Consider the following 23,055-nt stretch of genomic DNA (forward strand, 5'->3'; position numbering starts at 1 on the left):
CCGACTGGAAGGGTCCAAAAGCTGATTATATTTAAAATGTGAACTGAAGAACAAGTCACTATCAAGTCATCCTAATTAAGCTTAATTAAAATATCTTCCACGAAATGTTTTTTTGATTAATTTTATATCATTGACATTTACTGTTCGATTGTCCGTCTTGAACTTTCTTTGCAGAGCGACCGATAAAATTCAGAATAGTGTAATTATTTCTGATTACGAATGATTTCTGGTTACGTTTCAACCTGTATGTTTGTGCGGAAAAGTTTTTTATGTCTTTTTTTTTTCATTGCCGCGTCGCGATCAATAACCAAATGGGATCTCTGGTATTTCGATCAATTTTATTTTTGTACTTTTATGAAACCAGTTTTTTTCATTACCATAAACATAATTTATTGTAATTATTTCTGTTACGTTTCGATAATGGAGTTTATTCGTAAAATTTACTTGTGTTTGTCTCTGGATTTTAAGTTGAATCAATTGATCAATTGAATAATTGTTTTGAACGTATTTCTTTTTAGTTTTTATGATTACAATATAATATAGTGTTTGGAGAGTTATCGAGGAATTTCCAGTAAATTTTTAGCTATTTATTACGATTAGTAGGAAAGGGAATTGGACGTATTGGGATCAGGCTTTGTACATTTTGATAATGCGGATTTCGGCTGTAATAATAATTTGTTTATTTTGACAGAATTACGACTAGGAGCAGAGTTTTAATAATTTTTACACTATTTAGCGTAGCAAATAAGCCCGAGATTAACCCACAAAATCAATTTTAATTATATTAAAATTTATATTACCTATTTTTAGTTTATCATACACATTCAATCGCTTCATTTAACTTAGATCAAGTTCGATGTCACGAAAAAGGGCTGACATTTATAAGTTTTAGAACGCGTATTTAACCAATCTATTATTATACGGCCACCACGAGGACTCTGAAGCTCTGATATATCTATACTGTGACCATAAACAAGATTTGTGTTTGTTTGTCAGGATTTTTATTTGAATGAATCATTCATGCTATGGATTAAAAAATATTTATTATTCTAAAGAATATACTTAATTATATCCAAAACATTTATTTTATTTTTTGAGAATCTTCATTATTTCTAATTTAGATGTGTGATTTTGATTCATGTTTTGACATAAGCCTGGTCAACATTTATATGTTTTATCGATTGTCATATAATAATAATCTATATATTAATACGTGAAGCAAAAACTTTGTATCCCTTTTTACGAAAATTGCGCGGACGGAGGGGTATGAAATTTTCCACACTTATAGAGAATATAGAGAAGAAGTGCACAATGCTAATATTTTTTTAAAAGAATGCATAAGAGATACATTAAATCAATAAAGAAAACATTACACACTACATACCATGTATTTGACGCACACACGCATGCATACTATTTATTGTCAAACTTTTGTTCTTGACGTCTGTAATTCTTAAATATTGTTTCTTTGTTAATATTCTATTTTTTATAGTGTAGTCTTGGCAAAATTGTGATTATAGAAGTATAAAATACAATCATAATAGTGTACAAACTTACAATTCCAATTAATTACAGTCGAATTTCGACTACTGCGGGACCTCTAGTGATTATAATAATGTTATTATGTCTATTGTAAGTGGGACAAAAAAATTGTGGATTCGTAATTACGGTAACAGTTACAGTAGCTCAGTTAAGCAGGTATTGTTGCAAGAAAAGACACAGTTTTGAATTTTGAACAAGCAAGACAGTTGTACTATGGAAATTAACAATATGCCCAACCCGTTACAGTAAATAGCTTTTTCATACAATATTTATCTCGTATGATTTATTAAAAAAAGATAAAAGTCAGTAGCGAAAACTAGTTCACAGCATTGTGTCGGTGACCTTGCTTGTATAAGGGCTATGGTTTGTAGTCGTACGTAAATATTTGTTTTCTATTTAGAAACTCTTTAAAAGTATTCAATGACATTGACTCACACAAGATTTGCATTGTTGAGAAAAATACTTCGAAATTTAAAAAAAATTATATTTGTAATTTTTTCTATATTGTTTATCGAACTTGTATTAAAAAGTTTGGTGATTATTGGCCTATCGTTCTAAGGAAAAAAGTTAATTATTTTACGATTTCTGCTGTACGCAATGTAAAGTAAATATCATCGCACCAAGTTCACGTGTGTTGGCGTTCTTGCGATGCTACTCGCCATCTACCTTCATCTGATACATTGTTATTGTTATTAAAAAGTTTTTAAAACGAAAGTATTTGATTAGAACAGATAAATTAGTTTTTTTTTCTGTATTCATGATATTGTGCTTAGTGAACTAAATAATTTAGTTATTTTTGGATTCAGACTACATTACTTCGTGTGTATGTTATTGCACTGTGATATACTGTTCCTGATAAAAAAAGTTAAGTTCTCATGCTGATAAATCCTAGTACGATAGAAATGAAATAGTAATTTTTCTGTTGTTTTATCTCAATATAAAACATTAGTTGGCTCGTGGGGCTGTTGGTAGGACCTCTTGTGAGCCCGCGCGGGTAGGTACCATCACCCTGCTTATTTCTACCATAAAGCAGTAATGCGTTTCGGCTTGGAGGGTGGGGCAGCCGTTGTAACTATATTTGAGACTTTAGTACTTATATCTCAAGGTAGGTGGCGTATTTACGTTGTAGATGTTAATGGGCTCCAGTAACCACTTAACACCAGGTGGGCTGAGAGCTCGTCCACCCACATAAGCAATTTTTTTTTTATCTCGCGCTAGGTTGTTTAGGATTCCCTCAAGCTTTGACGAGATATACATTGCTGGTTCTCGAACGCTAGCCGATATTGTTTGGAAAATCAATTAACTTAACTAATGGACAGCAGAAGACTTTTTAAGAATTACGCACCCCATCTAACACTTCTCTCGACTGTAGTTTGAACGACAACAAATCAAAGTAGTCTTTGTAGTATCTGTAAATTTAACTAAAACTCAAACAAAGGTAAGACCTCGGCATTTTTGCCCGAAAAAAAAGCATTGATTTATTCGGCAGTATTTCCTCGAGTCATGCTAATTGTCTGCGAATGTATTGATAACAATAAACTGAACGGCGAGCCTGATATATGGCCCTGCTGTTCTAGATTAAATGTCTAAGTTCAATCAAATATTTAGCCACCCACTCGGAGCCGTAATAAACTATTATGTTCGCGCACAATCGACTCGAAAAGTAAATATGCATGAGATTACGTTACACAAAGTATTTGGGTTCAGTTTAATTTTGATTATTAATTTCTAATTTGATCTTAATGACTTTTGACTGTGGATTCTAGGTAAATTGTTAGATTAGAATGGGCAGAGAGTTGGGCAGAGACATTTATTGGTGGTAGAGCATCTTGGGAGCTCGCAAGCAGGTACCGCCACTTGCCTATTTCTGCCATGAATCTGTATTGCGTTTTGGCTTGAACGGTGGGGTAGCCATACTGTAGAAACTGAGACTTAGAACTCACGTCTCAAGATGGCGGCTTTGCGTGGTTAATGTCTATGAGATCCGGTGACTAATTAACAAGGAATGGACCGTAAGCTCGTCCACCCATCTTAGCAATAAAAAAAGACAAAATCTGTGCTAACTAACCGATTCTAAAATTAATGACAATATCATTCCAACATTTTCGCACTGGGCCTCCTATTTAGTTGTTGCTTGAACTACATGTTTCAATATTACAAAACGTAATAGAACAAGGCGTTGCCGACACTCGCGGAGAGCTAATCATTCACCTTTTATCACAGTTCCGGTTCCAATATTGTGCAACGCCCAATAAATTGCACATCTAGTAAACGATTAACGTTTTTATCTTTGTTATGTAGAACTTAATAACATGTACTGCATGTACCGATTTCGGAGTTCGGCTTTCACGCGAAACAATGACAGGTCATTAACTGATCAATTAATTGTTAGTTCGAATAATGAGTTTGATTTAGATCAGGAGAATGTTCTGTGTACATTGTTTTCTTAGTTTCTTTGTAGATATTATGTGAGTGTTTTTTTTTCATTCATAAAGCGATCTTAGTATTTCAGATGTATTAATAATTAGTATGAAAATGTTCAAAAAAAAAACCATTCTTAAAAACTCTATATTATTCAATACACGTGACAGACATTTACTGGTGGTAGGACATCTTGTGAGTCCGCACGGGTAGGTACCACCACCCTGCCTATTTCTGCCGTGAAGCAGTAATGCGTTTCGGTTTGAAGGGCGGGGCAGCCGTTGTAACTATACTGAGACCTTAGAACTTATATCTTAAGGTGGGTGGCGCATTTACATTGTAGATGTCTATGGGCTCCAGTAACCACTTAACATCAGGTGGGCTGTGAGCTCGTCCACCCATCTAAGCAATAAAAAGAAAGGACGTGCATTTTTTTATTTTCGTCTCAAACAGTTTCACAATAACGTATTATTTGACGTGCTAATACAAATATCATTATATCTAAGAAAGTTGAACTAAAAAATACATATTATAGTAAAATTTATATATGAGTTGAAGGAAAGTGCAGATAAAATATTCGATAAAAATGAAGCCATTCATATCGTGCTCGTTCAAAAGACATCAACGTCATCTATATATGGGCGACACGACAATTCTCATTTTTGCGTCCTTATATTTTATTGCGGATTGAAAATGTTATGGTTTTTAATGCGTTAAGTGTAAGGTTTTGGTTCTTTTTATATTAATGGGTTAACACGCTCACGGTCCCTCTGATATTAAGTGGTAAATTGAATCTAAATATCACAATATGACTGAATGATAATTGAATTTCAGAGTTAGTTTTCTACTTGTCAGAAAGTGACATTTGTATTGTGATGATCGTCTCTATTAACTTAGGTGCTCATTTAATACTAGACAGGCCAAGAGCTAGTTCAGGAGTCTAGAAAAAAAAAAAAGAAATAAGAACCTATAAATAAAGTAAAGGCAAAAAATAGTGTTTCACAGTAATTGTAACACAATATTAACACGTTTACCTTGGACACGAGGATCTGTGTGGCCAGGAACTGCGCAGCGCGACGGACCAGACAATGTGAGACGCCTTCTTGTCATTCTAAAACTAAAAGACAAATTTTTTAAAAGTATTTATCCTTTAGAATGTTCATTAGAAATAAAAACGAGGTATCTCGACAGTACTTAGCGGAAGCCAGCAACTTGACTTTGCCCCTGGTACGACAGACGTCAATAAGCGGCTGTAATCACTCATTACTATCACGTGGGCAGTATGCTCGTTTTTTTCTTTTTCTTTTCCCTACCTATGCTGATAGCCTTAGGAGGCTATTTCAGCTTCGCCCTAACATGTAGGTGAGCTCGCGGGGCTCAAACCGGAGTGTTGCTAATACTGGCCCTAACAAGAGCAGTGTTTCGCAGAGTTTACCACCGGATCGGAAACGCGACCCACTCAGAATATCCGGCGAGAAACTCAGTGGGATATGCTCGTCTGCTTACAAAGGCAATAAAAGCATAACAATAAAAAAACAAGTGAATTCCACGTATGATACTCGAGGCCAAAGAAAACCTAACTTTACACAATAACTTTAATAGAGGAGCTTATTAACCTTCTGGTATCCACTTATCGTGAAGATACGAAGTCGTCGTGGCTCAGAGGATAAGACGTCCGGTGCATATAAATTAAAATAAGACTTGACCTAAAGGTCTTAGTTACCAGGTCACAAAATCTCTTTAAAAAAAAAAGCTATACTTTTATGAAAGGCATTCTATGTCCTTTTGCAGTATCCCAAATGACGTGTATGCAAAATTTCATGACCTTCGGTTAAGTGGTTAAAACGTGAAAACATAAAAAAAAAATTGCCATTTTAACGTTTTCAACATATCCCACTGTCCTCAATAACGCAAAACGTTCTAATTTGCATGTCAAATTGATGTAAAATTTTAAGACCTCAATTATAATACAATTTTATTAAGACCAGAAATCTATTTCGATTTATTACGAGTTCAAGTTTTAGTAACACTACATACAGTCTATTAATTTAAAATGAAATGGAGCAACAGCGTATTCGTTTATTTGAGCTGTTATAAATAGATTTTTTTAAGTGATTTTGATTTTTATTGCGGCACTAGCTGACCCGGCAGACTTCGTAATGCTTCAATCGATAAATGAAAGACCTAAGCTTTTGTATAAAATAAACTTAAAACAAACAAAAGGAATCCATCCGACGGGAGACACATCAAAGGAAAAACAAAATCGTTATATTTATTTAATTCCGAGCATTTTCATATTTATCTACCTTTTAAACCTTCTCTGGACTTCCACAAATAATTCAAGACTAAAATTAGCCAAATCGGTCCAGCCGTTCTCGAGTTTTAGCGAGACTAACGAACAGCAATTCATTTTTATATATATAGATTACATTCCTTTAGCCAAATCAGTAGTTGTAAGGCACGCGGAGGTTGGAACATCGCTAACTAGATGGACATAATATGTTATTAAAGAGGCGACAATTAAGAGCGTCTCAACTGCTATTAAATGGGCTTATTCACGAGAAGCAAGCCGAGAACTGGTGCAGGAACGTGATCGAGTCGGCCAAGATTCCTTCGTCGTGAAAAACATTCGTAAATATTTCATTCATGTGTTTATTTATTTATTTAAAAAAAGTATTGCCACATCACAAACATTTAACATTGAAAATAAAACAATTTAATTTATGGCCTGATGCATGTGACAATAATCGCGTACATAACATTGGCAATTCATCGGCCCGAAGATGGAATATGTGTTCATAATTCATGTATTTTAATTACAAAATGTGGGACCTGCCTGCGAAAACTGTACATCGTCGCGTAATGCGAGTACTCTCTCTATTCAATCGGTCCCTCATTGCTGAGGATCGTGACTCCGTCCGATTCCGTCAACTAGCTGCCTCCATCGATCCCGCTCTGTAGCTTGGTGGAGTGCGTTATCCATTAAAGGTGCTATTAGGCACCACAAGCACCGGTTACCGTCCTCGTCGAACCCGTCGCTCGTGACGAAGGGCTCGACGAGCGAATTAACCCATAGACACATCCCACTGAGTTTCTCGCCGGATCTTCTCAGTGGGTCGCGTTTCCGATCCGGTGGTAGTGTAGGAATATACGACAAAGGGAAGATCTTCCACCGAGCTGGTGATATTTGCTCGGTAGACCGACGGTCCGAATGTTGTTGTTCGGAACTTTGTATATATGCGCTTTATCTTGAAAATGTCGTAAGCGAGATTCAGGCATCTGTCAATTATCTTGCGTTGTATGATGGCTACCCGCCACATCACTCCCCTCCGAGACTGGAGGTCGTGTCATTTTTTAGTTAGCGTTGTCCGTGCAGAGATTAGCTTGCAAGGGCCAGTGCTGCTCGAAGCCTGCGGTGAGTCGAGGCTGAGCTTGAATGCTGCGTGCGTGTCGCCAGTGCTGCTCGAAGTCTGCGGTGAGTCGAGACTGAGCTTGAGCGTTGCGTGCGTGTCGTGCGTAGTCCATGTGATGCAGAGTTGCCACGCCGGAGATGTGTGACCCCAAGCGTTGATGATCCGGTCGTGGGCTGCGATGAACTGTAGCGGCGTGATGAGGCAGTGAAGTTGCGTGCCGTAGGACCAGGAAGTGCGGTGAGTCGGCTGCGATGGTTCTGTTGAGGCTGCGATGCTGGCTTGCTGTGGGACGACTGTCAATGACGTGCTTTTATCTGCGAGAATGCGGGGATTGTGGTAGCCGAAGTTCTTGATGCGCTGATGATGAATCAGAAGGTTGCGTGTTCACATCACGTCGGGGTCACCAGGTTGTAGGAATATACGACAAAGGGAAGATCTTCCACCGAGCTGGGGATATTTGCTCGGTAGACCGACGGTCCGAATGTTGTTGTTCGGAACTTTGTATATATGCGCTTTACCTTGAAAATGTCGTAAGCGAGATTCAGGCATCTGTCAATTATCTTGCGTTGTATGATGGCTACCCGCCACAGTAGATTCTGCGAAGCACTGCTCTTGCTAGGGTCAGTGTTAGCAACACTTTGCTTTGAGCCCCGTGAGCTCACCTACACACGTTAGGGCGAAGCTGAAATAGCCTCTCAAGGCTATCAGCATAGGTAGGAAAAAAAAGGTGGAGTGCGTCGCTGACAGGTATGCGGGTACACTACGAGTTTTACCCTTGAGGCTGTTACGACTCAAAGCGATGTGACTATGAAGATGTCAAATCCCACAGACAGGCACTATTTTCTTTGAAAATATTTACCATTTCTACAATAAAAGAAGGACACCGTGTTATAAATATTTAATTCTTAGATGGGTTGACAAGTTCATAGCCCACCTGATGTTAAGTGATTGGAGCTGGAGCCCATAGACATCTACGACGTAAATGCGCCACGCACCTTGAGATATAAGTTCTAGGGTCTCAAGTATAGTTAGAACGGCTGCCCCACCCTTGAAATCGAAATGCATTACTGCTTCACGGCAGAAATAGGCAGGGTGGTGGTACCTACCCGTGCGGACTCACAAGAGGTCCTACCACCAGTAAATTTGTGTATTCACTGATGGCGGGGCGCTTTGGAAGGTAGCACGCGGAGATACCACAATCCTATATATTTCTATCGCGAGATAGTTTTTTTTTAAGTTTCAAGGGTGGGGATAGCCTTTGTATAAGACAATTGAGACGTTGACCTCATGTCTCGTGATGGCTATGCAGCAGTCTCGTAGTGATGTGTATGGGCTTCACTTAGCACCGATGTGCTGTTATTTTGTTTACTTGTCGATGTAACGCAAAATGTATTCTCTCTTTAGGCAGGATATTCTAACGGAGTTCAGTTTCTCACATCGTGTTCTAAAGTTGGTGGTGGTATTAACGCTGTAGTACCACTGTCAGTCACGGTTATCGCAACAGCAAATAGTTTGCGACACATCTATACACGTAGTCAGAAAAAAGCAATGTAAAAAAAACCTATGTATATAAGTATATACGTGTAGGATTTCCAGAACGAAAAAAATAATAATAACATTTCCTCTATTTTTGGTTCTGAGCGTGCGAGTATCAGTCCAATCCTGTACCTACTGTTGTCTAGGCTTTAAACCTCAGCGTTCTATGCTATTATATCATTTCATGTTTGTTATCAGGTGTATTTTGAAAGCACGCTTTAGGAATTGTCGTAATCACGAAACGAGAAACGAATTATATAATTTTTGTGTTAAAAATACACACACACATACCTAATTTTGTACACATTACAATTTTTATCCATCTGACTTTCATTTATTTATATACAAATACGCAAAGAAAAAGCAGCTAAATGACAACCGATTTATTGATGAGCTTTAATTCTATCATAATTTTTTTATTGGGCGTCTTCAATTTTTCATTCAAAATTCTGCAAAACAAAGAAAAAAAAAACGTGACACATAAAACGAATTGAAATCTTGAACTGTCAGTGATTATGGTCGAATTTCGATCAATGGAAGAACAATAATTTATTTTACTAGTTGCACCTACAAAGTCAGTATCAATACAGATGCTACATTAAAGTATATAATAAATTTTACTTCAATTACATGTGTGTTTGTGTGTGTAATAAACATATATGTGGATGTGTACAGGCAGGCGCTCAATTTTACAAATATAATAAAGTTATAAATAACAAGAGCTTTATTAGAAAAAATAGTTCTATAAAATCAGATTAAATATAAATTTAGTTAATTGAGAATTACTTAAGAAATTACGTTTATCTTACAATTGTGTTACTGTAAAATGTTTATTGGCAAACTTGACATAGCAATGTAGGTATATTACGACTACTGCCAATTAATAAGATAATAACAGTTGTGAGCAAGAAACAATCGTTCGATTTTTGATAGTTACGAAGCAAACTAAGAGCTTCTATTATTTTCTCCCTGCCAAACTCTTCCTGAGTCTAATATCACCACATTTTAACGATAAGGCATTATGCGTACAGATAGAATGTATCCACAGAGGATACATTTTATTTCCGCCGTCAATAAATCCCGGGTTTCACTGTAAAGTTTAGGACAGCCCTATTTTAATATTACTGATCTTCCTGAAATATTTCAAGGTGGGCGCTAGCATTAACATTGTGAGCTCGTATCACCGTCTAAAAGAATAGAACATTTTGGAAAATTTGGGAAGATTCAGGACGTATTCGTATTTCCAATCGATTTAGTATTTTGAGTTAACATCTCTATTGGAGCGGCTTTATTCACGGTTTTGTTTTATTGGCTTTAGCACTCGCGGGATAGGCCTTGAGCAGTTATATTATAATACTAGTACGATTTCGACATTATGCCTCAGGGGCAATATTCACTTGGCATATCTATGGACTTCGGTAATTGAACACAAGATAGAGTATGTTTGCCCAAGTTTGTTTTCCCAATTAACGGTGGTGAGTGGTGAGTGGTTTCCCGCCACTCAGACGCTAAATGGTCAGCTCATTTAGAATTCCCTACTCTTTAATTAGGATGTTCATAACCATATCGTTATTGTGTTTTAATTAACTCCAATTATACGTCGTCTCAGAACTACAATCTCGTAATTTTAGAAATGAGTTTGTCGCTTGATCTATCATCTAACTCAATGACAAATGCCGTATCTATTTGAAAGATAAAAATTCGATTTAATGAATCTTAACTTTAATTTTTATTTTGTACCAATACCAACAAAATACATACACCCTGTAATATCTTAGTCGTATCCCATCATCCCATGGCATGATAATGCAACACAACAGTAATATTTAACAAAGCATTCTTCACACTTGATCGGAAGGCAAGCTCTAAAAATACATTTACTATTTCTTTAATGAAACACCAACTTTTACGAACTGCAATTAATAATTTAACAATAACATATGAAGACACCTTAAGTAATATCAAGAGAGTAGGACATTTGAATTTGAATTTCGAAACTACTGCATTTTAAGTATGTTAATTATTTCTATGCCTAATTAATGGTCGGTGTTGTTACCATTCACAGAAGCAAACAAAAAAAAAACGGAATTAACTTTTCATCACTGAGTTTAATTAACTTTTAAAGATCACGTATATTTAAAACACCTTTATTTGTGATAAACACAGCTACTATTAAAAACGAAAATAAATTTCTATATCACTTGAATCGATCGAAAGTAAAATACAGGAAGTATATGGGTCATGGTTTTTGAATAACCGATATTATCAATAGACAAATTAATAACCACTAATTCATTTTCCTAATTTAAAATCATGTTAGTTTCTTGACATTTTATGACATGATTGACATTTTACATACGAATGAGAAAAAAACACTTAGCATGGCAACACCTATTATAAATTAAACTAAAACATTACAAAAATTAATGCATACCTGAACCATGCGAAAATTTACTAATACTAATTTACTAATTGATTCGGTTAAAAAAAGAGTAATTACATCTGACTATGTTCATCTAGTTTTACATCATAATACTCGAGAACATATTTTTTCCAAGCATTCTCATACAATAGAAAATCAATGCCGAATAGAAACTAAAAAAAATAATATTAAAAAGACCCCAAGCACTTAGGCGGCGGTCGGGTTCCGGCGGAAATTCCAGTGCACATCTCACAAATTAAAAATTACAGCATTGCACTTGCCCGCCAGTTAATTGTTTCCAATTACGTTCGGCCAAAGCGGGGTCTTTCATATATAAAGGGGCTGACTGTGTCCAATCGACATTCCGTCTTGGAAGGTGGTTGCAAACACTCGTTGCTTAGGCGAAAATTTCTTGGCGAGTACTGGCTATCCAGCAGCGCCCAGCTAGTTCGTTTGAGATCTCTGAAAAATTAAAATTTACAACAAACTAATCATGCAGTCTTTGGTGAGTATTTAGATTTTAATTAAAAAAAGCTTTAAGGTTTATTTCGTTCGTACGGTATTGGACCTTATATTAATTATTTCCGAAGTTTCCAATTACCAAGGATATCATTTGACACATTTTCCATACGCCCTTAAGACCGCAACCTTCACGGGCTCGAAGCCAACACACCTGTATCGTATTGCAGGTTGAAATAGTGAAATTTGAATATCTAATTAATTCATACATGTACATACAACCTACAATATTGAGTCATAAGCTCTCAATATCGAGCCTTTGAGTACAATGTACTTAATGAATTATTTAATGCATCCGGTTCGTTGGTCGCCCACTTTAAATACTCTTCAATATTTTTATAACTATTTATATATCATACGTTTGAAATTTGTTTAAATCTTATTCAGAAAGTAATTTTAACTAAATATATAGAATTTAATGCTATATTTATAAATTTAAATCAACTGCGCGAAACAAATTATTTTGATAATGCATATTTGGAACAATTTTAATTATTACGTATTCTCAAATAAATAAATATAATTCGCAGTGCAATGCTTAAAAATTATTTTAATTGTTAAACGTAGATCTAAACGATCCATTTAAATTGAATATTCACGAGTAAAACTGTAGCGGAGTCGGGCGGGCGTGTGCATCTTCATTTCGCGATGAGTTTGGTAGGCGGGCAACATTTCAGTGCACTCCGCACAGTTTCATAACACTGTTTGCTCTATCGAAAACAAATCATATACAATTGTCAGACTGCCACAACTTTTAGAATAGTGTTACGGAGAAGTATACCATAATCAACTTAAAAATTTAAGTTTCATGTATTTCAATTGGCGTGACGGTGATGCATTTCATAAATAATTACATCAATAACGACCGTGAAACGACGCTTTCACAAACACTCATGCACTATATTCCGATACACGTAAGAGCAATAAAAAAAAATTAAATAAAAAAAAAATCGATACCCAATAAAACGTAACGAAGCGTGAAACGATTTGTGTGATTCCGTGTTTTCACGACCTTCGTACACCATAGACTCTCCCGCCTACTTCCCCTTGAGCAATGTATTGCACCAGTTGTGCACTACTTCGCCGAATGATAATTCCGATCGCTTGCGAAACATTTATTTTGCAACCGAATGCAAACGCGAGCTGATATGGGGCACGCCCACAAAATTATGGAGCATTTACCTTTGTCTGGTGTCCTTTACAATTTTCTATAATGATGTAAAAGTTATCGGTTCGCTTGATTGCGCCCGATCGAGATTGTTCACTCGATTCTAGGCTTAACATTGAACCGCCGTAATGCATGTGAACGTATTGTTCTACTATAAATATTAAACATACCTATATTTTGAACAGGAATGTTTGGAGCATTCTGTAAGCTTTTTGAATTTTTTTCGAGCAATATCTGTCTATACTTATTTATTTCCAAAACAGTTTTAAATCTCAATTGACAAATAAAGACAATTTGATGGTGTTGCAAATGATGTGACAATAAAAACCAGCAGCGTAACGACAAGTTCTTTTATTTGTGCAAGAATGCAGAAAAGTAGTTAGAAATGGCTGGCATGGCTTGTTCTATTAACACTATCCCCCCTTCGTTGGCTTTGGCTGGCGGCGGTGGCGGTGGCTATGGCGGAAGGGGGCGTGTTAATATGGCTTGGCGGCTTGGCTGGCGGCAGGGCATGACAGCTGACGTCACGTCCGTTACATTCGGCCATCCTGCAACAATTGCTCCCGCAATGGGGAACACACAAAAACATTTAGTTCTCAAATAAATCAATAAGGTCTTCAGTTTCGAGCTGCTCATCGGAACTACTAGCGCTATCGGACACATGGGCTATACTTTTATAGGGCTTTAATGAATCTGTTGATACCAGGCCAGTGAAGTTTTTATAACTTCGTAAACCTTTTAGATATACTTCTAATTCGATAACAATTGTTACCTACTACTTTAGTTACTACATACGGACCTGAGTACAAATCGTCTAATTTGGTATTAATCCTAGCGGCGCTACTAACCAGTTGGCGCCTGTCTCTATGATACAAAATGCCTTTTCTTATAAACATGAGCTTTTTTTTTATATTAATGTTGTGTGTACTCGCTTGTTTTATCCTAGCTGCAGCTATCTTACGCCGTGCGTCAACAGTTTCTGGTTCGAGACCAGGAATCGAAACATCACATATTGACCTACCAGAGCGCGCAAAGATTAAATCACAAGGCTTGTAGCCGCTGTTACTTTTAATTGTGTTGTTTGTGCCTCAATTAATGGAGTTCACTAAATTATTTGAAGCTTCACTAGGATCAGTTGCCCGCAACACAAAATTGTATGTTTAGTTTGTTCAACCTGGCCAATTAGCGCGCGGACAAGCAATACCGTTTAACGTATGCCTAAACTGTTTATCTTCTGATATATTTTTTTAAAGTACCTACTCGTAAAAGCTTTCCCGTAGTCTGTCACCACGTGATTCGGGTATCTGGACAAACCCTATTAATATATTTTTCAATGCACGAATGGTCCCGATTAAATTTACAGTACGCGTTAGTTCAGCTATCACAAATTTAGACAACGCATCTTTCATTACGATCATGTACTGGTTGGTGCCCTTTAGATGTCCTACAGAAGGGCATCATGTTATATATTTGTACCATGCGCATAGTATCAGATGGTTTAGAGATCGGATATAGACAGTCTTCTTTTTTTTAACATAGTTATCCTTCTCATGTGTACAATAAAGACATGCTGCCACGTATTTCCTAATAAAGCGTGTCATTTTAAGAAACCAATATTGGCTTTTAATCAGAGCTAAACGATGATTTAGATCCACGTGACAAATGTCGTCATAGTGCATTTGTACAATTTTCCATTTAGCCGAAGGGACTGCGAGTCTATTTCCCTTAAAAAATTTTCGAACTAGTTCATTCATAATTATCTTTAACATCAGCGCGACTTCGTCCGCGTGGAATATAGTTCACAAAGAATGCTTTATTTTAGTACAAATTGATTAGCATAAAAAAAACGTTATAGTGAGCCAACCTTAACATATGCTATCGCGGACATTTTTTTTTTAGATCTTTTAAAGGGGTACAATTCTGTCACATTATTTTAGCGAAACTTTAACAGTTTCTGCAGCGCACGCACCGGAAGCTCTCAAAAGGGAAAATAACCCGATTTTGAAACATTACTTACTGGTACTTCGCTTGTATTGGTCTTAGCTGACCCAGTGATGGTCTTAGCGGTGCTAGCGTTATATAGCCTATAACCTTTCTCAATAAATGGGTTATTTAACACTGAAAGAATTTTTCAAATCGGACCAGCAGTTCTTGAGATTAGCGCGTTCAAACAAACAAACTCTTCAGCTTTATAATGTTAGTATAGATTGCTTTATAATCGAACTAAGCTTTTCGTCCTGACATTGCACAGTACAGAATCAATCAGTAACTAAGACGATTCACGTTCATCATGTCAACAGGATGCCTATTAAGCGCGTCTACAAATTTTCCATACGTTCACCAGGTCTATACTCAACACTAATGTCATAATCTTCTTTCAAAACTCACCATCGCGCAATGCATGGTATAATGTCGCGTTTGGTAAGCGTAGCACAAACCACAGTACAATCAGTTTCTACTATATCATGTTTACCTACTTCATAAACACGGAACCTACGTAGCGATTGTATGACCGCCAGGTTATGAGCTCTTAACTATGATACACATTCTTCCTTCCTAGTAACCCGGCTAAAATAGTATAACAGGCCGCAGTGAGTTGTCAGTTTGTTTTTGTAATAGTATACCAGAAATTCCTAAGTTACACGCATCGGTTTGTATTTCTGTAGGAAGCATAGGATTATACAGAGCTAGCACAGGTTTGAAACGTAAGCTGTTTTTCAGTTGTTCGAAATTCGCGTTTTGTTCACGGCCCCACACCCATGATTTATCTTTTTTTTTTTTTAAACCAATAAACTGTCGCACACTATAAGCATTATTTGGCACAGGACACTGCGAAACGGCCGTCAATTTTTGTTGCACCCGGCTGTATACCGTCTGAAGATATTTCATGACCTAATAAGTGACTTGTTCCTCCAAGAATGAGCATTTACTCATATTTAATTTTAAGTCTCCACCATAAAATTTCCCAAGTACTTTCTCAATAATTATTGAACCCGATTTTATACCAACTGAGGGTAGATGTAAATCGTTTAAAATTGCTAGTATCTCGATTTGACCTACATTTATTTTTACCCATTTCTTTTCTACCCACAGACTCAATTATTTTATTTATTAAACGCATTTAACTACCCCACCTAGTGGAATAAGGTGGAGATAAAGAAGAAACGCATGAATACAGATGGCGCATTTGCTAAACCAAAAGGAATTCTAGTGTACTAGAAATAATGACCTTGCGGTGTAATGAAAGCAGTTGTGTGTCTGGCACAATGCTCAATTGATGGTAGCCCTGGGCTAAATCTAAACTCGTGCAGTACTGTTCGGTGGATACTTTTATATTTTACCATAGCGTTTAACGCACGATAATCAACGCATAGCCTACTGTCGCCGTTCTTTTTCTTAATAAGACCACTGGTGAAGCATGACTAGATTCAGATTATTTTATAATGCCGATGTCTAAAAGTGGCGATACACGGGCTGATCACTAGTAAGCTTAATTTGCATTTGAACTAAATTGGCAATACCTAAATCATGTGTATTCGTAGCAAAGCAATGCTTATACTGTATTTTTTTTAATCTGAATGACTCCTAATATTTAATGGCTCCTTTTAATTTTTTTTATTTCTACCCACAAATCTCGAAATATTTGTAATGGCATGGCTATGGCAAGTAGAAATGCAACACACCTGGCTGTTTGGCTGTGGCTCCTCGCAGCTGTTGGCCCTCAGCAGGACCTCGCCCGGCGGCCACAGGATGGTCTCCGAGCCCATGTTGATGTCTTTGATGTAGCTGTCTTCGCCGTTCAGCAGCGTCGCAGGCAGGGAGAAGGAAGCTCGTAGCCGTGAATCTCGTGAAGCGCCGTGAAGCTCGTAGTGCCGCAGTGGAGTAACCACGTTGCTGCTCTTTTAGTTTCCCTCTACGTGAACCAGAATGATGGAAGGACAGGGCGGCAGGCGCTTTTGGTCCGACGACGTCGAAGTCCCTTTGATTTGATTGTTCCAGGTTCTTCATCCTGTAGCTCAAGTATCGCCTTGTGGACCTCTTTCTGAAGCAATTTTTCAACACTTTCCTCGCCAGTGAAATAGGAGCTTCATCTTCTTCAAACTTGTCAGAAGACCGAGACATCTGAGCGTGTATATGACGTTGTTTCATTTCTTTATGCCACTTCTGATTGTTGCAAATGATGTGACAATAAAAACCAGCAGCGTAACGACAAGTTCTTTTATTTGTGCAAGAATGCAGAAAAGTAGTTAGAAATGGCTGGCATGGCTTGTTCTATTAACACTATCCCCCCTTCGTTGGCTTTGGCTGGCGGCGGTGGCGGTGGCTATGGCGGAAGGGGGCGTGTTAATATGGCTTGGCGGCTTGGCTGGCGGCAGGGCATGACAGCTGACGTCACGTCCGTTACAATGGTCTATATTTTACAAGTTTTACAATGTTGCCTAATAGAACTATTCGTATACATTTTCGTAACGTCAATTGTTTTATGAAACAGCCTAGTTTATATTAATAAGAACGAACGACCTGTATTTTCATACTAATGTTGATTTATGCGTCCAATATTTTACGTTGTAATAATTCAAATTGACATGCAATACATTTTATATTTAAATCAATCTATCACTTGCATATCAAATATGTATATCTGTTTTGGCATTAAAATCATTGTTTTTCCTTCACGAATATAACTTAAGACAAGTTTTCGTTATAATTCGTACCAAAGTAATATTTTAATTAATTATAAATGAAATTTATTCATTACAGTTTAGATTATTTTTCCTGTGGATACTAAACGAAAATTAATGAAATGGTTTTATTTAAATCTTTAAAAACAAGAGCTCATATTCTTTGGTTATCCTAAGTTTTGCATTTTGTATATATTAGCGCCTTTGCGCTGCTGCTAAATTCATCATAATAGTGGCGGCATTTAAAATTATAATAAAGCAAGTATCATTTTAATTTAATTGCATGGAAAGTAACAATTAACAGGGCAATGCATATTTTTATATTCAGAGATCGTTTACTATTTTACGTAACATCATATATTCTTTGTAAAAGTGTGAAAGGTAGATCATATTTTAGTTTGCGCAAAAACACCTAGAAATCTCATGATCACCGTTTCTTAGCGGCGTTCAAGAACAAATTGGTTTCGTCTTCGTCCGCAAGGCTAGGAACACAAAAACAGGAATTGTAACTGTAACCAAAATGGAAATTCAACGCTTCGACGACTTCAAAATAAGTTTTTGCCCGTAGAAAACAATTCGTGCTTTCTATTTCGTAAAACTAAAATGTATTGGCAAACGTCGAGTGTGGCGTGAATCGTTCGATCGAATTGCCTCGCGTGCTTGAGTGAGCTAGAATCATAACTATAGAAACGTTAACGAAAAACAGACCATACCGATTAGATAATGTACCTTATCGTGAATATCGAGCTTCTAAATTTGAATGATTAAATAAAAAAATCAGTTTTGTACTTAAAAATATTAAAATAATTACATAGTGTCGTCCTTTTGTTGCTTTTAAAAAATTTCAATGACATGAATTGAAATTTATCCGAACAGAACATGCAAATTTTTTTTTTTTTCTTAAATTACCCAGTATATTCAGAAAAGAAGAATCAACAGATTTGTTGTTCAATATTAATGGCGTAAGTTCAAATAAATAATATACTAACTGGAACAAGCATAAGATATTTTGCAAACTATATTCAAATCAATTAGTCGTAATGAATGTTTAGCCTCACTAAGTTATCCTGTTTTCGATTGAATACTTTACTTTTAATTGCTCTGCTATTTCAAAACCTGCTCTATTTGTATATCCACCTGACCGTAATTCCGGCAGTCATTGGAAGACATATCTTTTCAAGTATCTACAAAGTGTACTTTACTTCAAAACACAGATACTACATATAATAGAAAAATAAACAATATGATGTTTGAATTTTCTTTTTTGGAACGAAATTTACGAACGAATAAATGATTTAAAAAAAAAAAACATATTCAAATAACTGCCTACCGCGTGTGCTCGTGTTGTCTTTGTAATTTCTATAACAATGAATTCCGTCTCATTTTTAATCTTATAAATTTTTTTCACTCAAAAATTATGGGTACAAAAATTTGTATCTTTTTAGAGTGATAGAAGCACACTTTCGCAAATACCTATATAGTTATAAAAAATATAATAATTCTTAATTAGGTTTGATTTCGTAAATATTGTGTTTGTAGAGTTAGAAATTCACATGGATTGTAGGTAATCGTTATGAAATAGGGTTAATTGATGTAATGCAGACACTGAATTATTGTAACCAACTGTATAAGATTCCGTGAGAAACTAGATTAAAAATTAACAAAGTACGGATTAGTTTTGCACGATACGATCTTTGTTCGCACAAAGCTGACATAGTTCTAGATTAAGAGCTACCATTAAACTGTAATGTTGTATCTTTATGTCACAGAATTATATCAGATCGGAGGCGTAAGACTGGTACGCGCCTGACTTACTAAAAGTCTTATTCTAGCTTAAATTTATCTCAAAGGCTATAATTAATGGGTTACGCAATTTTAATGTCTCATTTTACTTAAAAAAAACACACAATGTTTTCAGATTCAGAAAGTTCATTGATCCGTGTAATAGCAGTTAATAATGCATGTCAAAATATTGCCTTTGGTGTTTCGACGTTGGCACGAAATAAGCGCTGAATAGACACGTAGGAGTCTAAAAACTCACGTAGGAACAGGTTCTTCGTGTCCGATCGAAAATTTATGTAACCATTGAAATTACTTCTAAATAATATCCATTCCTTTTGAAATTCAGGAAATAAAAATTTGATTGAATGTTTCTTAAGGTTTTTGATTCCGATGACTTATTAAACGCAAAATGCCTTTTTTATTGCTTAGATGGGTGGACGAGACAGCCCACCTGGTGTTAAGTGGTTACTGGAGCCCATAGACATCTACAACGTAAATGCGCCACCCACCTTGAGATATAAGTTCTAAGATCTCAGTGTAGTTACAACGGCTGCCCCACCCTTCATACCGAAACGCTTTACTGCTTCACGGCAGAAACAGGCAGGGCGGTGGTACCCACCCGCGCGGACTCACAAGAGGTCCTACCACCAGTAAAGCCTCTGAATTCTAAAAGTGATGTTATAAAACAAAATACTATCGTCTAAATGCGTACGTCTATTTCTAAGCGTAGACCATTAACGTATACTTAAATGATTTTCGCAAACCACGTAATGTGTTGTTAACTTTTTTTTTTTTGAACGCAGCGTGAAATCGTATAGTTTCGCTCCGATTCTTTCTCGGTCAATGTCGTCAAAACAGCGATAGAATTTGCATAAACCATGTTACCACATTCAGTTTTAATAGAACACAACGTGTCGTGCCAATCAATATGCATACATACTTCCTTTTATTTGTTCATTCTAATTTACGACACATACAATTAATGTTCACTGTAAAGTACAAACAAAAAACTTTATTTTCAAAAGCGAGTCAAACCAATACATTGATTGGAGTCTCCTTTTAAGCGTGCAAGTCTGTACTAATAGACTCCGCTCTTCCATAAAAGCACTTTATATACTACAATACTACCAATTATACATAACAAATGCATAATTGGTAGTATTGTTTGCCACAATCTTTTGAATTTGATGTTGTTAGTAATTAATGTGTTGTCTGGATTGTTACAGGTTATCCTCGCAGCCACCCTCTGCCTCGCCCAGGCGTCCTACTACCTAGGCGCCCCGGCCCCCATCCAACTCAGCCCGGATGGTAAATACGTCCTCGACACCCCGGAAGTAGCCCACGCTAAGGCCGCCCATCTGGCCGCACACGCACAAGCCTCTACTTCTCATGGCGCATGGAGTCCCGGATACGGCGGATACGCATCTGACGCACACTACGGCGCTCCTGCTGCCGGTACGTTGATGATAAATCTTATTAACTACTAACTATTAACTATTGTAACTATACTTGAGACCTTAGAGCTTATATCTCAAGGTGGGTGGCGCATTTACGTCGTAGATGTCTATGGGCTCCAGTAACCACTTAACACCAGGTGGGCTGTGAGCTCGTCTAAGAATAAAACCCATCTAAGAATAAAAAATAAAAAAAAATCGACTGCTGCGGGAACACTACTTATTATAATTCACTATAGAAAAATTAATTTGTAGGGTAAGAAATTAATCTGCCATTACAATGTATGGTGATCGATATTAAAATAACTTCACAGGTCTTTACAAGTACGGTCCCGCTCCCCTTGCTCATGACGGTCGTGTGATCGACACCCCCGAGGTAGCCCACCTGAAGGCGGCCCACAACGCTGCCCACGCGGCCGCCCACGCTAACGCTGCCCACGGCGCGCTCGCCCACGCCGGATCCTACGCACCCCTCGCGTACGCCTCAGCTCCCCTCGCCCACGGTGCCGGTTACGCTGCTGGTTACGGCAAATGGACTGGTCCCCAGGTAAAAAAAAAATACACATTTATTGAATACCTAAAACATATATAGCTTTATTGAAATACTAGCGGCCCGCTCCAGCTCTGCTCGGGTATTTAACAAAAATTGAAACGATGTTTGACGTTATTTTATTTTTTTAAATAAAAGAACACTTATTGTGGCATAACTATAATACGCTGTCGCGCCACTTTTTGCAAATAATAATGTGTTCTACAAAGTTGTAGTACATTATTTTATTCTATCATCAATAGTTTTCGCAGGGCACGCGATGTAAAGAATACTTTAGGTAATTTCTTTACCCCTTGGGTTACATTATTGGAGCTTTAGTAAGGATCCCTAATTTTTTCAAAAAATATTATAGCCTATGTCACTCGGAAATAGTTTAGCTTCCAAACAGTGAAAGAATTTTTCAAATCGTTTCGGTAGTTTCGGAGCCTGTTCAATACAAACAGACAAACAAATCTTTCCTCTTTATAATATTAGTATAGAAGTATAGATATATCAACACGATATTTTATAACTAGCAGCTCATATTGTTAAGACTGAAAGCTGATTGCATTGTATTGATTTTTTTTAGGCTCACATTCAACTGACCCACGACGGTCAATACGTAGTCGACACCCCTGAGGTACAACACGCAAGAGCCTCCCACTTGGCTCAATACCACGCTGCCGCCCACGCCGCCGCCGCTGCCCCCGAAGAGTCCTGGGCACCCCACGGCCACGGCTGGCACTGAGCTCCTACCTCTTTAACTGATTACGACATTGCCTGACAAAGCTTTTTATACAAAACGATAATGAAAAAACCAAAAAAAAATAAACTATGATAAGCTGTATATAGTTGAATGTGAACTGTGTACCATAAACTCTAGTAGAGCGAACTTGAACATGTATGAATAAAAAACTAAGAACTTTTTTAAAAATATGTGATTTTTATTTGAACTACAACCACATTCTTTAAATCATCATCATTATTGAATGATACATCTCTTCTAATTTAAATAATAAATGTGATAATTTTTTTTTGCAAAACAAAATAGGACTACCTTATAAAATTACTATCTCGAAATTCACCAGTCAAATGCAGATTTGTTTCTTTATTGATCCAACGGGTAAGACATTACATGAGAATGATTTATGATTTATGGACATTACTCAAAATAATTGTTATAATTTTGCATTGAAACATCATTATTATTATAATAAAAATAGTGCCATAAAATAGTAAAAATATTTATGACAGCTGTTAATCTCTGGCTTGAATAGTATGCAACGCAATTCCAATACACCGACAGGTCTGTTCTAAGAGAATGGAAAACGATGAAAAATATCTGATTTGACTTAGAGCATAATTGAACTACTGCTTATTTTTATTTATCTTGATTCGAGAATTTAATTACAGTAATTCAAGAAAGTGAAAGAAAATATATAGGTAGTTTAAAAAAAAAAACAAAAAAAAAACCTTTAAATAGCAAACCGAACTATAAAAAATTTCATATTTTTCATTCTCCTGATGCTGGTCAGGATATTAGAGCGAAATTAGCTTGATGCGTGTGCAAGATTTTAAGTGGATCGG

At 36.7% G+C, this 23,055-nt stretch overlaps 2 protein-coding genes across 2 annotated transcripts in view; one reads left to right on the plus strand and one right to left on the minus strand.

Moving 5' to 3' along the window:
• LOC114246752 (uncharacterized) overlaps window positions 1-23,055 on the minus strand; it is a 148,679-nt gene that overhangs the window by 44,295 nt on the left and 81,329 nt on the right. The gene's annotated exons all lie outside the window — the stretch shown is intronic.
• On the plus strand, window positions 11,681-22,402 carry CPH30 (cuticular protein hypothetical 30). The gene is made up of 4 exons (XM_028179531.2): window positions 11,681-11,839; window positions 20,712-20,940; window positions 21,254-21,486; window positions 22,058-22,402. Exons 1-4 carry the CDS (start codon window positions 11,828-11,830, stop codon window positions 22,214-22,216), a joined length of 633 nt encoding a protein of 210 aa, XP_028035332.1. The 5' UTR covers window positions 11,681-11,827; the 3' UTR covers window positions 22,217-22,402.

Source organism: Bombyx mandarina, chromosome 16 (assembly GCF_030267445.1).
Source record: "Bombyx mandarina strain Sakado chromosome 16, ASM3026744v2".
Taxonomy (NCBI): domain Eukaryota; kingdom Metazoa; phylum Arthropoda; class Insecta; order Lepidoptera; family Bombycidae; genus Bombyx; species Bombyx mandarina.

Coding starts and splice junctions, on each gene's coding strand:
- CPH30 (XM_028179531.2), top strand. Junction 20,941..21,253: donor CTACGGCGCTCCTGCTGCCG/GTACGTTGATGA, acceptor ATAACTTCACAG/GTCTTTACAAGTACGGTCCC. Junction 21,487..22,057: donor GCAAATGGACTGGTCCCCAG/GTAAAAAAAAAA, acceptor GATTTTTTTTAG/GCTCACATTCAACTGACCCA.